At 47.8% G+C, this 12957-nt stretch overlaps 1 protein-coding gene across 3 annotated transcripts in view; it reads right to left on the bottom strand.

Annotated features, from left to right (window-relative positions):
- The window catches only part of TMEM63B (transmembrane protein 63B), a 139370-nt gene that overhangs the window by 4634 nt on the left and 121779 nt on the right, over nucleotides 1-12957 (bottom strand). For all 3 annotated transcript variants that reach the window (XM_070734213.1, XM_070734212.1, XM_070734215.1), the window contains 3 exons: nucleotides 11478-11645; nucleotides 6473-6588; nucleotides 2201-2284 (listed from right to left, as the gene is read on the bottom strand). In XM_070734213.1, the coding sequence (XP_070590314.1) occupies nucleotides 2201-2284; nucleotides 6473-6588; nucleotides 11478-11645 (368 nt within the window). The remainder of the gene's footprint in view (nucleotides 1-2200; nucleotides 2285-6472; nucleotides 6589-11477; nucleotides 11646-12957) is intronic.

The raw sequence follows: 12957 nt of genomic DNA, 5'->3' as shown, positions 1-12957 counted from the left end.
CCTCACCCCACCCAGGCCAGCACTGCAAAATAGAAAGGATGCTGGTAGGTGTAGTTTAATTAACACCTGGAGGGTCACAAATACTCTTGGGAGACAGCCAATAGTAAGGAATAGCTGCACGACAACCCCACTGCTTGTCCAAAATTATCCTGTCTTGTGGCTTTTGTATCAAGGCCTTTTGCTTCTGGTCCTTCTTTTAAGCAAATCAGTGGGGGGGAAAAATAGGAAGTATTTCCGGTGCCTCTACTTATTCAAAAAGGAACCTTCATTAAAAGCAGGAACGTCTCCACATTTTGATATTGGGCAGCCATTCAAATCTGGCTTCATTCGCAATGGTTTTATCTGCTTCTGCAACATTATTATCGTCTGGCGGGGCCTAGGAGAAGAGCCTCCTCTGTGGCGGCCCCAGCCCTCTGGAATCAGCTCCCTCCGGAGATTTGAACTGCCCCCCCCCTCCTCGCCTTCCGCAAGAGCCTTAAGACCTATCTATGTCACCGGGCATGGGGTAACTAGCGTATCCCCCCCTCTGACCATTGAAAGTTATGCGTGGTTATGATTGTGTAGTATCGATTGTTTTTAAGGTAACGGGTTTTAGTTACAGTTTTTAATTATTAGATTTGCATCTGTATTGTTCCATTGTTGTTGTGAGCCGCCCCGAGCCTTCAGAGAGGGGCGGCATACAAGTCCAATAAATTATTATTATTATTATTAATAATAGTAGTAGTAGTATTAATAATTAGATTTGTATGTCGCCACTCTCCGAAGACTTGGAGCAGCTCACAGGATACAGTAAAAAAACAGTGAGTACAAAACAAATCTAATTAATTAAAAAAACTACATAAACTAAAACCCCAGTATATTAAAATCAATCAAACAATTCAATCACAGCCATAAATCACATTTATTGGCCAGGGCGTTTAGATCTAATTGTCCCAAGCCTGGTGGCATAAGTGAGTCTTGAGACTCTTGCGAAAGGCGAGGAGGGTGGGGGCAGTGTGAATCTCTGGGGGGAGCTGATTCCAGAGGGCCGGGGCCCCCACAGAGAAGGCTCTTCCTCTAGGCTCCGCCAAGTGACATTGTCTGGTTGACGGGCTCTGGAGAAGACCAACTCTGTGGGACCTAACTGGCCACTGGGATTTATACGGCAGAAGGCGGTCCCGTAAGTAATCTGGTCCGATGCCATGTAGGGCTTTGTAGGTCATTACCAACACTTTGAATTGTGTCTGGAAACCAATTGGCAACCAATGCAAAAAACATCTCCTAGTTCCTTATCAATGAAACTTCAGGCCTCCAGTTCTCAACAGGCAACAACAAAGAAAGAGAAGTAGGCCTGTCCTATAGCAGTAATAGGTCTAACCGGACACTTTTCAAGTTAAAAGGTGACGCAAGCTGTTTTTCCTTCAGTTTTAGAACTGGGAAACCGACAAGTTCTGTATATTTACTAGAGTGCCCCCGGGGTTCTGGATCAGCATGGAAGATTTGAAAGGATTTTACAAAAAACAAATACTATGGAAAAAATGGATGATGATGGAAATGCTCACAGCTACAGTAATCTCCTCCCTATTTTCCCAACCACAACCTCTCCATTTCGAGTGACATAAAATAGAACTACTACGTTGGGAGGTTATTTCCCCCCCCGAACTTTTTGGGAGCCACATTAGAGGACTCTCCATGGCATGACTGCCACCCTTCACATCCCCACAGTTTTTGTTCCGGATGATTCAGGCATCTGTGGCACAGGGAAGGGGCAGACCATAAACCCTCTAATGACTCCATGTCCTCATTCCACTTAAGAGCCACTTTGCAGTGGGAAAGGATGGCCTCCACTCTTTCTGCAGCACTTAAGAGCACATGCCAATGTGTAGGAGCCACAAAGCAAAAGAGAAAGTTGGGTGGGGGGCACACTGACCAGTCTACTTTCACTGTGCAGCTGAGAGACAAAGGCCCCGAAGTGAACGAACGGCACTGGGAAAGGGGGAAGGGGGCAAAAACTGAGGTTTGCGGGTCCATCATTTCAGACCGGGTCAGTAACAAAGTCTGTTTCCTGCCCACGTTCCTTTGACGCTGCCTGTGTGTAGCCAACCAGGGGGAAGGCAGAAAGGTACTCTGCAAACGCCTCTCCCTCCTCCTCAAAGTCAGACATGAGAGGGCACAGAACATCTGGCGAGGCAGAAGGCAAGCGGAGGAGCTGGAGACTCACAGCTGATTTGGGGGCCGGAGGTTGACTGGCAGCAGGCCGCCCGTTCTCTCTTCCGTCCACAGCATCGGCCTCTGTGTGGTCAATCTGAAAGAAGACAAGTGTGCCATGAGACAACGGCTAACCCAGTTCTCATCCCTCAAGACTGCAGTCTGCAGATTGAGTTGAGTTGACATGTCAGAATGTTATGATTGTGATTGTTTTTTTCACATGTTGCTTTTTTTTTCTTAAAAAAACCCAAACTATATTCATTGTACAGAGTGCAAGATGGATGTCTGTATACAGTGGTACCTCTACCTACGAACAACTCTACTTACGAATTTTTCTAGAAAAGAACTGGGTGTTCAAGATTTTTTTGCCTCTTCTCAAGAACCATTTTCCAATTACAAACCCAAGCTTCCGAAACTGTAACCAGAAAAAGCAGGGAGAAGCCTCCGTGGGGCCTCTCTAGGAATCTCCTGGGAGAAAACAACACCGGAAAATGCAGGGAGAAGTCTCATGGGGCCTCTCTAGGAATCTCCTGGGAGGAAACAGGGCTGGAAAAGCTAGGGAGAAGCCCCTGTGGGGCCTCTCTAGGAATCTCCTGGGAGAAAACAGCACCGGAAATGCAGGGGGAAGCCTCATGGGGCCTCTCTAGGAATCTCCTGGGAGGAAACAGGGCCTCCACCCTCCCTGTGGTTTCTCCAATCGCACGCATTATTTGCTTTTACACTGATTCCTATGGAAAAAATTGCTTCTTCTTACAAACTTTTCTACTTAAGAACCTGGTCATGGAACGAATTAAGTTCGTAAGTAGAGCTACCACTGTACATTGAAATAATAAATAGAAATTTTTCTTTCTACCACTTCTCCCGCCATCTACTCTGATAGACTGTTTAGCATTTGTTCTTTCTAATTTCTTCTTGCAGGTCTCCCATAATGAAAGAACCCTGTAGGATAGTTGTTGTGATTCCGTCTGAGGCCCCTCAGGGAACGGCTGATCCTCTGCCGGCTTCCTGCTCAGAGGGGGAGGATGAGGAACAGGAGGTTCAGGCAGATGGGGAGGAGGAATCTCAGGCTGAGGGAGAGGGAGGACAGCCAGAGTCCCCCGAGGGGGAGCTCTCCCCAGCAAGCAGCCTGGATTCCTTAGATGAAAATGCACAAGCAATCATCGATCTCCGGCAGAGAAGAGCAACACAACGAAGGGGACAATTAGCCAGGTACTTTCAGCACTAAAGAGGCAACAGCTGGGTTTGGGTGTGGTGCTCTCTGGAAAGGCTGAAAAGGCAGACCCACCCTTCCTGGCTTGTGGAGTATTATCTTTGGGAGTCCTGGGACCTGGCTGTGATCTTTGGCGTCTTGGAATTCTGGTTTGTGACTTTGAATACTGAAACCTTGGTGGGGAAAAGGTGTGGGTCTTATTCTCTACAGTGGTGGGTGTGCCAGCAAGAGGTCTGCTGTATTGTCTGGCCGTCAGGATTCTGCTGGGAAGTCTCATAGCCTGCCTGTTGAGAAGAACAGGTTTTTCTCTGTGTTTATTTTTCAAACTATAAAGTGCCTTTGTTTGTACCAGCATGTCTGGCTGTTTTTTCCAGTTGGTGTTGAAGTCTGGGGGCACCCAGACAGAACAGATAGTGATGGCGAACCTTTTTTCCTTGGATGCCAAATGAGTGTGAGCACGCCTTCGCACATGCACAAGTGCCCAAACCTATAATTCAATGCCTGGGGAGGGCAAAAACAGCTTCTGCCGCCCCCCAAAGGCCCTCTGGTGGCCAGAAAAGGCCTGTTTCCCAACTTCTGGTGGGCCCAGGAGGGTCATGTTTCTTCCTCCCCAGGCTCCAAAGGCTTCCCTGGGAGTCAGGGGAGGGTACAAATGCTCTCCCCCATTCCCCAAAGGCTCTCTGGAAGCCAAAAACGCCTCCCAGAGCCTCTGTGTGAGCCAAAAATCAGCTGGCTGGCACACACATGAACGTTGGAGTTGAGCTAGGGCAACAGCTCACGTGCCTGCAGATATGGCTCCGTGTGCCACCTGTGCCACCCATGCTATAGGTTCACCCTGCTGTAGGAGGTTCATATGCCAGTACAATTACTCTACAGCAGGGGTAGGGAATGTTGGCTCTTCTATGACTTGTGGACTTCAACTCCCAGAATTCCTGAGCTAGCATGATTTGCTCAGGAATTCTGGGAGTTGAAGTCCACAAGTCATAGAAGAGGCAACACTCCCTACCCCTGATCTACATGGATTGTTCAATCTTCACATGCACAGCTAACCCATCATTGCTTTTCTTTCCTGCCCTGTAAGAAGCCTCAGAAATGCATCTTCTAGACCAGAGGTCCCCAACCTTTTTTGCACCAGGGACCGGCTTTAAGCTAGACCAGTTTTCCATGGCCCGGTGGGGGGGGGGGAGCTAGCTGTCAGCGGCGCCGTAAAAGGGGCGATCAAGAGAGGAATGGGTGAATGAATGGACGGAGGGTGGGAAGGAAGGAAGGAAAGAGGGAAGGGACAGGAACAAAAGAAGGGTGAAAGGAAGCAAGGAAAGGTGTGAAAGGGGAGAGTAAGAGAGGAAGGAGTGAAAGAAGGGAATGAGGGAGGAAAGAAGGGAGGAAGGAAAAGGAAAGCAAGAAATGGAGGGAGGAAAGGAAGGAAAGAAAGAAAGAAAGAAAGAAAGAAAGGGGGAAGGGACAGGAACAGAGGAAGGGGAGAGTAAGGGAAGAAGGTAGGAAGGAGAAAGAAAAGAAGAAATAGAGGAAGGGAAGGTAAAAGAGAGAAAGAAAAAAGAGCAAGAAAGAAAGCAAGAAAGAGAAAGAAAGAAAGGCAACTTCAAAGAAAGGCTCACTGAGCATCTCTCACTCTCTCTCTCTTTCTATCCCTCTTTCTTTCTTTCTCTTCCTTTCTCTCTCTCCTCTTCCTTTATCTCCTCTCTCCCTCTCTCTTTCTCTCCCCCCTCTCTCCCCCTTTCCCTCTCTCCCCCTTTCCCTCTCTCCCTCTCTTGCTATCTCTCCCCCTCTCCCTCTCTCTTTCTCCCTCTCCCTCTCTTTCTCTCCCCCCTCTCTCTTTCTCTCTCTCTCCCCCTCTTTCTCTCTCTTCTTCTCACTTTCTCTCTCTTGTTTTCTTTCTGTCTCCTTTGCTTTCTCTCTCTCTCACTCTTTCTTGTTTTCTTTCTCACGCTCTTTCTCTCGTTCTCTCTCTTGCTATCTCTTTCTCTCCCCCCTTTCTCACTCTCTCTTTCTCACTTTCTCTCTATCTTGCTGTCTGTTGCTCTCACTCACTCTCGTTCTCTCTCCGTTCTTCTCAGCGACGACGCGCGCACGCCCTGCCCGCCTCACCTTTGCGAGAGCACTTTCGCCCCGGGCTCTCAGCAAGGGGGTTTGCAGGAGAGGCGGGGCCGGCGAAGGTGATATTGAATGTCGGGGGAGAACGGGCGGCTGCACACGCTCCCTATCCCCCTGCTAGCCCACTCGGAATATTCAAAATAAGAAAAGCCTTCGCCGGCAAAGGTTTTTCTTATTTTGAATATTCCGAGTGGGCTAGCAGGGAGATAGGGAGCGCGTGCAGCCGCCCGTTCTCCCCCGACATTCAATATCACCTTCGCCGGCCTCCGCTGAGGAAAGCCTTTGCCGGCATTTCCTCTCGGCGTCAAGGAGGCGCAGCGGCGGGCGGAGAGAGGGGGGGGGCAGCGGCGTCCCTCCTGGCCTTGGCGGGCCGCCCAACCCTCCCCACCTCCTGCAAACGCGGCGGGCGGCGGGGGGAGAGCGAGGAGCCGGTTCCGGCGGGCGCGGGGCTTGGCTGGCTGGCGGGGGGAGCGCCGCTGGTGGTGCGGAAAGGCCGAGGGGGCCCTGGCGCCGCGGACCGGCTGAAAAGCCCCAACGGCCCGGTCCCGGTCCGCGGACCGGCGGTTGGGGACCTCTGTTCTAGACTGCACACGACGAGACTCTTTAATTTCCCATTGAAAATGGCAAGTCTTTCTCTTTTTCTAGCAAGTGTATAAACCACAGAGCTAGGACGTCCAGTAATTTTCCAACTGGGCATAAAGATGGCAAAAGCAGAAAACTGAAAGCTTACATTCCTCCCCTCCCCTTCGCTTCAGTGAAAGAACAAGGTAGAGAGTATACAAGAAATACTTCTCTCCTTTATTTAGGACATTTATATCTTAAGCAAATAACTCTGGGAGACTAATAAAGCAGACCATGAAAAGAAACATGCAATTAAGCAATAAAAAACTGCACACAAAGGTTGCATTTCACACACCTTCCTTGATCCCAAATCTTTCCCCTGAATACATTTTAGAAGGTTACCTTATAATTGTGAGCACTGAGGTATTTGAAGTGTCCAAAGCAGACATGACAAAGGCAGATCACAATAGTGATGACAAGAACCACGAAAGTAAACATGGACGTGAGAGCCAAGAATCCTGTGGGAACCAGATAACAATAGTCAAACTACTCGACATGAATCTGACTTACCCTGCTAGTGACTCTACTTCAATCCTCTCTCACAGCAGCGATGGCCTAAAGCAGCAGTCCCCAAACGATGGCCTGTGGACCGCATGCGGCCCACTAAGGCCATTTATCCGGCCCGGGGGTGATTGACAGGAGCACAGGTACATACTTTTCTTTTAATTAAATTCTTTCCTTAATGTTCCTTCAAAAAGTACAACACTAATTATATTTCTAATTTATTAATCATTATGCCAAAGTGCTTCCTTCTTTCTTTATACGTTTTTCTATAAACCAAGAAAATCTTTTATAGCCAATCAGATGTTAGCAAAAGAAAATTAAAAACAAAACATAAATATATATAAATTTCAGATTTCTCTCCCCCCCCCTCTAAATAGTATGTTCCCATTTTGTTTTTTACTTTAAAATAAGGTATGGGTAGTGTGCATAGGGATTTGTTCATAGTTTTTTTTTATAGTCCGGCCCTACAACAGTTCGAGGGACAATGAACTGGCCCCCTGTGTAAAAAGTTTGGGGACCCCTGGCCTAAAGGTTAGGGGAAATCTGCTGTTCCCTGCTACTGAAAGTACAGTTCATTTCAGCTAGGCATTCCTGTTTCTCTTGATCATAGACTTCTACTGCTCAATAAACAATAGGATCTCTGCCCTGCTCTCCCAAATTGTCTTTTGTGATCCACAAATCTAACAGCAACTCTATAGCAAACCTCCAGAAGACTTCATTATCAGTGTAGGAACTATGGGTCTGTGACAAAGATGGAGGAGAGAAACTATTTACCAAAGCACAAGAAGGCAAGTCAGGAAACAATGGGTGGAAACTAATCAAGCGGAGAAGCAACCTAGAACTATGTAGAGATTTCCTAACAGTGAGAACAATCAACCATTGGAATTGCTTGCCTTCAGGTGTCGGGGTTGCCCCTTCATTGGAGGCTTTTAGGAAGAGACTGGACAGCCACTTGTCCGAAATGGTATATAAACTCTCCTGCTTGTGCAGGGAATTGGACTGGATGACCTCCAAAGTCCAGTTCAATTGTGTAATTCTATGTTGGCCTTTAATATTATCAGAAGTGATACTGTATGGGCAAAGAGCCACGCTAAATAAATGCTTTATTTCATTTCCCAAATAAAGCTCAATATAAATGGAAAAAAGTGGTGGCAGCTTTTCAAGAGAAACAGATGAAGGGATCTCAGCAACTGAGCCTCCTATGTTTGCTCCTTTTGCTTTTATTTTACAAAAGTTCAAAACTACATTCTATAACAGAGGAAGAACTTTAGGACTCTAGGAAGACCCTGAGCAACATCTTGGTCTAACAACCTCTGAAGGTAACCTGGGACACAGATGTAGAAAATATGTGGAAAATAAAAATTATTGTTTCTCAAATGTTAAATCTTATGGATCCGTAACTGTTTGAGGAAGATTTTTCCTAACCCAGTTTGCCATGCTGGCTTGATGGATGATAAATCAACTGGGCCTGTGATTTGCACTAGCATGCTGCAATGCTGTTTGAGTTCAGATTCTTTTTCCTCTTATCTTTGTTTCTTTATATGTCCTAATTCCAAAACGTACCACTTCCTTTCTCAGCCCAGTCATTTCTGACCATCTGAAGGACACCTGTGTTACAGCTTGTAGTCCAAGCTGACTTTTGCAAATTAACCAAGTACAGTGGTACCTCAAGATACGAACCCCTCGTCTTACGAACAACTCGTGATACGAACCCGGGGTTCAGAAAAAATTTGGCTTTTCTTATGAACTTTTTTCGAGTTACGAACGCCAAACCCGAACTTCCGGGTTCGGCGTTCGGAGGCTCCTAGGAAGCCGCCCGGCTGTTTTAATAGGTGACAGCCGGGCTGGGGGGCTTCCCAGCAACCTCCCGAACCCCGAACTCTTGCCGAACTTCCGGGTTCGGGGTTGGGGGGGGTGCTGGGAAACCCCCCAGCCCGTCTGTCACCTTTTAAAACAGCCGGGGGGCTTCCCAGCAGCCTCCCGAAGCCGAACGCGGAAGTTCGGGTTTGGCGTTTGGCTTCGGGAGGCTGCTGGGAAGCCGCCCGGCTGTTTTAAAAGGTTACAGCCGGGCTGGGGCGCTTGCCAGCAGCCCCGACTCCCCGCCGCTCACCCATGGCCGGCAGAAGATCGCTCTTGCCTGGCTTCCCCACGAGGCATCAGGTCAGCATTCTGTGCGGGGTGGGCGGCGGGGAAGCCGGCGGCTGTGGCAGCTGCTGCAGGAGGCTTTCCCCCTCCTCGTCTGCCGCCCGCCCGCCCAGAATGCTGACCTGATGCCTCGTGTGAAGCCGGGCAAGAGCGATCTTCTGCCGGCCATGGGCGAGCTACAATAGGCTTCCACGTCCTTCGCCCGTGCCTGGCGGGAGGTGAAGAGTGCTTTGCCCAGTGCAAAGTTGACAGCAAGCAGCTCCGCAGTCGCCGAAGGAGGCTTAACCGCACCCCTCTGTCCCACCCATCGCCCGTGGCCAGCAGAAGAGCGGGGATAGGCAGGAGGAAGTTATGCCGGATACGGGTGATGTGTGGGACAGAGGGGTGGGGTTAAGCCTCCTTTGGCAGCTGGGGAGCTGCGCGGCTTTGTCTTTTGCTGGGAGGGCAAGTGAAGCGCCGGATCTCCTGCCTTTTGCCCAGCCAAACCCCCAAATGTCTCCGCTGTAGCAGCTGCTACAATAGACTTCCACGCCTTTCGTCCGTGCCTGGCGGGAGGTGAAGAGTGCTTTGCCCAGTGCAAAGTTGACAGCAAGCAGCTCCGCAGTCGCCAAAGGAGGCTTAACCCCACCCCTCTGTCCCACCCATCGCCCGTGGCCGGCATAACCTCCTCCTGCCTATCCCCGCTCTTCTGCTGGCCACGGGCGATGGGTGGGACAGAGGGGTGTGGTTAAGCCTCCTTCGACGACTGCGGAACTGCGCGGCTTTGCCTTTTGCTGGGAGGGCAAGTGAAGCGCCGGATCTCCTGCCTTTTGCCCAGCCAAACCCCCAAATGTCTCCGCTGTAGCAGCTGCTACAATAGACTTCCACGCCTTTCGTCCGTGCCTGGCGGGAGGTGAAGAGTGCTTTGCCCATTGCAAAGTTGACAGCAAGCAGCTCCGCAGTCGCCAAAGGAGGCTTAACCCCACCCCTCTGTCCCACCCATCGCCCGTGGTTGGCATAACCTCCTCCTGCCTATCCCCGCTCTTCTGCTGGCCACGGGCGATGGGTGGGACAGAGGGGTGGAGTTAAGCCTCCTTTGGCGACTGCGGAGCTGCTTGATGTCAACTTTGCACTGGGCAAAGAACTCTTCACCTCCCGCCAGGCACGGACGAAAGGCGTGGAAGTCTATTGTAGCAGCTGCTACAGCGGAGACATTTGGGGGTTTGGCTGGGCAAAAGGCAGGAGATCCGGCGCTTCACTTGCCCTCCCAGCAAAAGGCAAAGCCGTGCAGCTCCGCAGTCGCCAAAGGAGGCTTAACCCCACCCCTCTGTCCCACCCATCGCCCGTATCCGGCATAACTTCCTCCTGCCTGTCCCCGCTCCGGCAGAAGAGCAGGGGCAGGCAGGAGGCAGTCTTTAACATGCCGCAGAGGCTCTGGAGCGCCGCCTGGTCTTCACAGCACTGGCTTTCGCCCTTGTTGCGTTCGCGAGCTTTCATTCCCAGGAAGCTCTCCGAGCTCGGGAAGGACCCCACGGTCAGTCGGCTGCGGGCGGGAGGAAGGCGAATGCGGTCCGGAGGCTGGGAGGGAGGCGGAGAAAGGGATCAATGTAAAAGCGCTGGGCTGGGAACGTCTTTGGCCAATTAGCTCCTGGAGCGTGGAGGCTGCCTCCCTCCTCCTCCCGTATTCCGCCTCCCTTCCCTTTGAGTCATTGCAGCCGGACAGTAACTGTCTACCCAATCCACCCATGAGGCTCCCTCTGGGCAGTCTGCACTGTCTCTCTCCCCCCCCCCGGTCTCCCCCCTCCTCTACCCACCCCCGAACGATCTGAATGCCGGCAGCAATGAGGCAAAAGGGGTGAGTTTTCTGCTTGCACGCATTAATCGCTTTCCCATTGATTCCTATGGGAAACATTGTTTCATCTTACGAACTTTTCACCTTACGAACCTCGTCCCAGAACCAATTAAGTTCGTATCATGAGGTATCACTGTACATCATTTCTCATCATTCCTATCATCCTTTTCCTCCCTCTTAGGACTGTATGACTGTAACTTGCTGCTTGTATCCTAAGATTTTTATTAATATTGATATTGTTTCTTCATTGCTTATTTGACCCCTATGACAATCATTAAGTGTTGTACCACATGATTCTTGACAAATGTATCTTTTTCTTTTATGTACATTGAGAGCATATGCACCAAGACAAATTCCTTGTGTGTCCAATCACACTTGGCCAATAAAATTCTATTCTATTCTATTCTACATTTAGAAGGCACCAGGTGAGAAAAGTCACCAGAATAATGGAATCAGTTTGCTCCTTCAATTTCTCTTTGTGAAGATCAGGAGATGGCTCTATTGACACTGCTAGTATAGCTGCTCACCATGTTGCTTGCACTATATAGGGCAGAAACCAGTCGTGGGCTACAAGCCGGAATGCTAAATTGCGCTCACCGTGGTGGCTCATAAGTTCTTGCAGGACCAGCATGATTTTGCTGCTGCACCTGTGGAGGTATCAAGATTGCGCCCATGTTTCAGCAAGGTTTTACCTGTGGCTCCGTGTGCAATTTTACAACAGCAAAATCGCGCTGATCCTGCAAGAACTTATGAGCTGTGGTGGTGAGTGCAATTTAGTGTTCTGTCTTGTAGCCCACTGCTGGCAGAAACAATGGTGGACATAGAAACCTAACCCCAAAAAATCTAGTCCCTGTGAATTTGTCTCACCTGTGCGCACAGTAGAGAAGAATAGGAGCCAAAAGAGGCATAGAATGGGTGCTGCCACCACCTGATTCACAGCTCCTGAATGAATCTTCTTATCCAGTTTGGCTGGTAGGTAAGCATAATAGAGGTTGTATCTGTCTACCAAGTGCTTCAGTAACATATACATCAGACCTAAGAGAGGAGAAAAAAATAATGTATTAACTGGATTCTTAATTAAGTAAGGGTTGGGGAGCATCCGTTTTTTAACCCTGCTGTTCTGTTCGAAAAAAGTTCCTAATGTTATGTTCCCGGGTCACCCTGACCCGGACCGAAAACTCTTCATTTGCAGTGCTTATGTTTGGTCTTTTTGAAAGCTTTTTTCACCTGGAAACATGTTTGAACATTTCTGCACACAATGGAATGAAAATTGAACTGAAAAAATTAATCCTTATTGGTTTATTTTGCACATAAATGTGCCTCCCCCCCCGTTTTTGTGAAAGTTTTTTCAATTTATGGATAGTTTTGCTTGCAAAATCCATTCTATTTTACTAAAGTTGGTGTGGGATTGGTAGCTTGAACATTTCTGCACACAATGATATGAAAATTGAACTGAGAAAATTAATCCTTATTGGTTTATTTTGCTCATAAATGGGCCCCCATGCTTATACTCAAATAGGCTTATACTCGAGTAGGCTTATACTCGAGTATAAAATGATATGGTCTTATATTCAAAAATAAACCAATAAGAATCATTTTTTTTCAGTTCATTTCTATTTTTCTTATGTTTAGGATTGTTCAATTTAGTATATCAAAACTTTTGAGTTTATTGATAATTTTGCCTGCAAAATGCATTCTATTTTACTATTCTATTTTGGTGTGGGATTGGTAGCTTGAACCTTTCTGAACATAATGATATGAAAATTAAACTGAAAAAATGATCCTTATTGGTTTATTTTGCTCATAAATGGGCCCCCATGCTTATACTCAAATAGGCTTATACTCGAGTAGGCTTATACTCGAGTATAAAACAATAAACCAATAAGAGTCATTTTTTTCAGTTCATTTATATTTTTCTTATGTTCAGGATTGTTCAATTTAGTATATCAAACCTTTTGGGGGAAAATTCCTTAGGGATTTGTAGCCTTAAAAAATATAAATTGACACGAAATTCAAAAAGGATGGGGGGAGGGGCTTTTTGATCAAAATAAAAATATAAGTCTCAATTTTTCCAGTTCAATTTTCATATCATTATGTTCATAAATGTTCAAACTAGTTTTCCAGTGGAAAAAGTTTTCAAAAAGACCAAATTCAAGTACCTAAAAAAAATCATTTTGATCCGGGTCTATATGACCCGAACAGAGTAAATGTGACTTTTTTTTTGCCAAGAAAAAAATTTTTCCCCCACCCCCACAAATATTTTTTTGATGATCAGCATTGTTAAATTGAGTAAATGAATGCGTAAGATTTTAAAGAATATTTCGGATTTGGAGCATAAAAAAATAAA

This window comes from Erythrolamprus reginae, chromosome 1 (genome assembly GCF_031021105.1).
Source record: "Erythrolamprus reginae isolate rEryReg1 chromosome 1, rEryReg1.hap1, whole genome shotgun sequence".
Lineage (NCBI taxonomy): Eukaryota > Metazoa > Chordata > Lepidosauria > Squamata > Dipsadidae > Erythrolamprus > Erythrolamprus reginae.
This window is presented reverse-complemented; position numbering and strand designations above follow the sequence as displayed.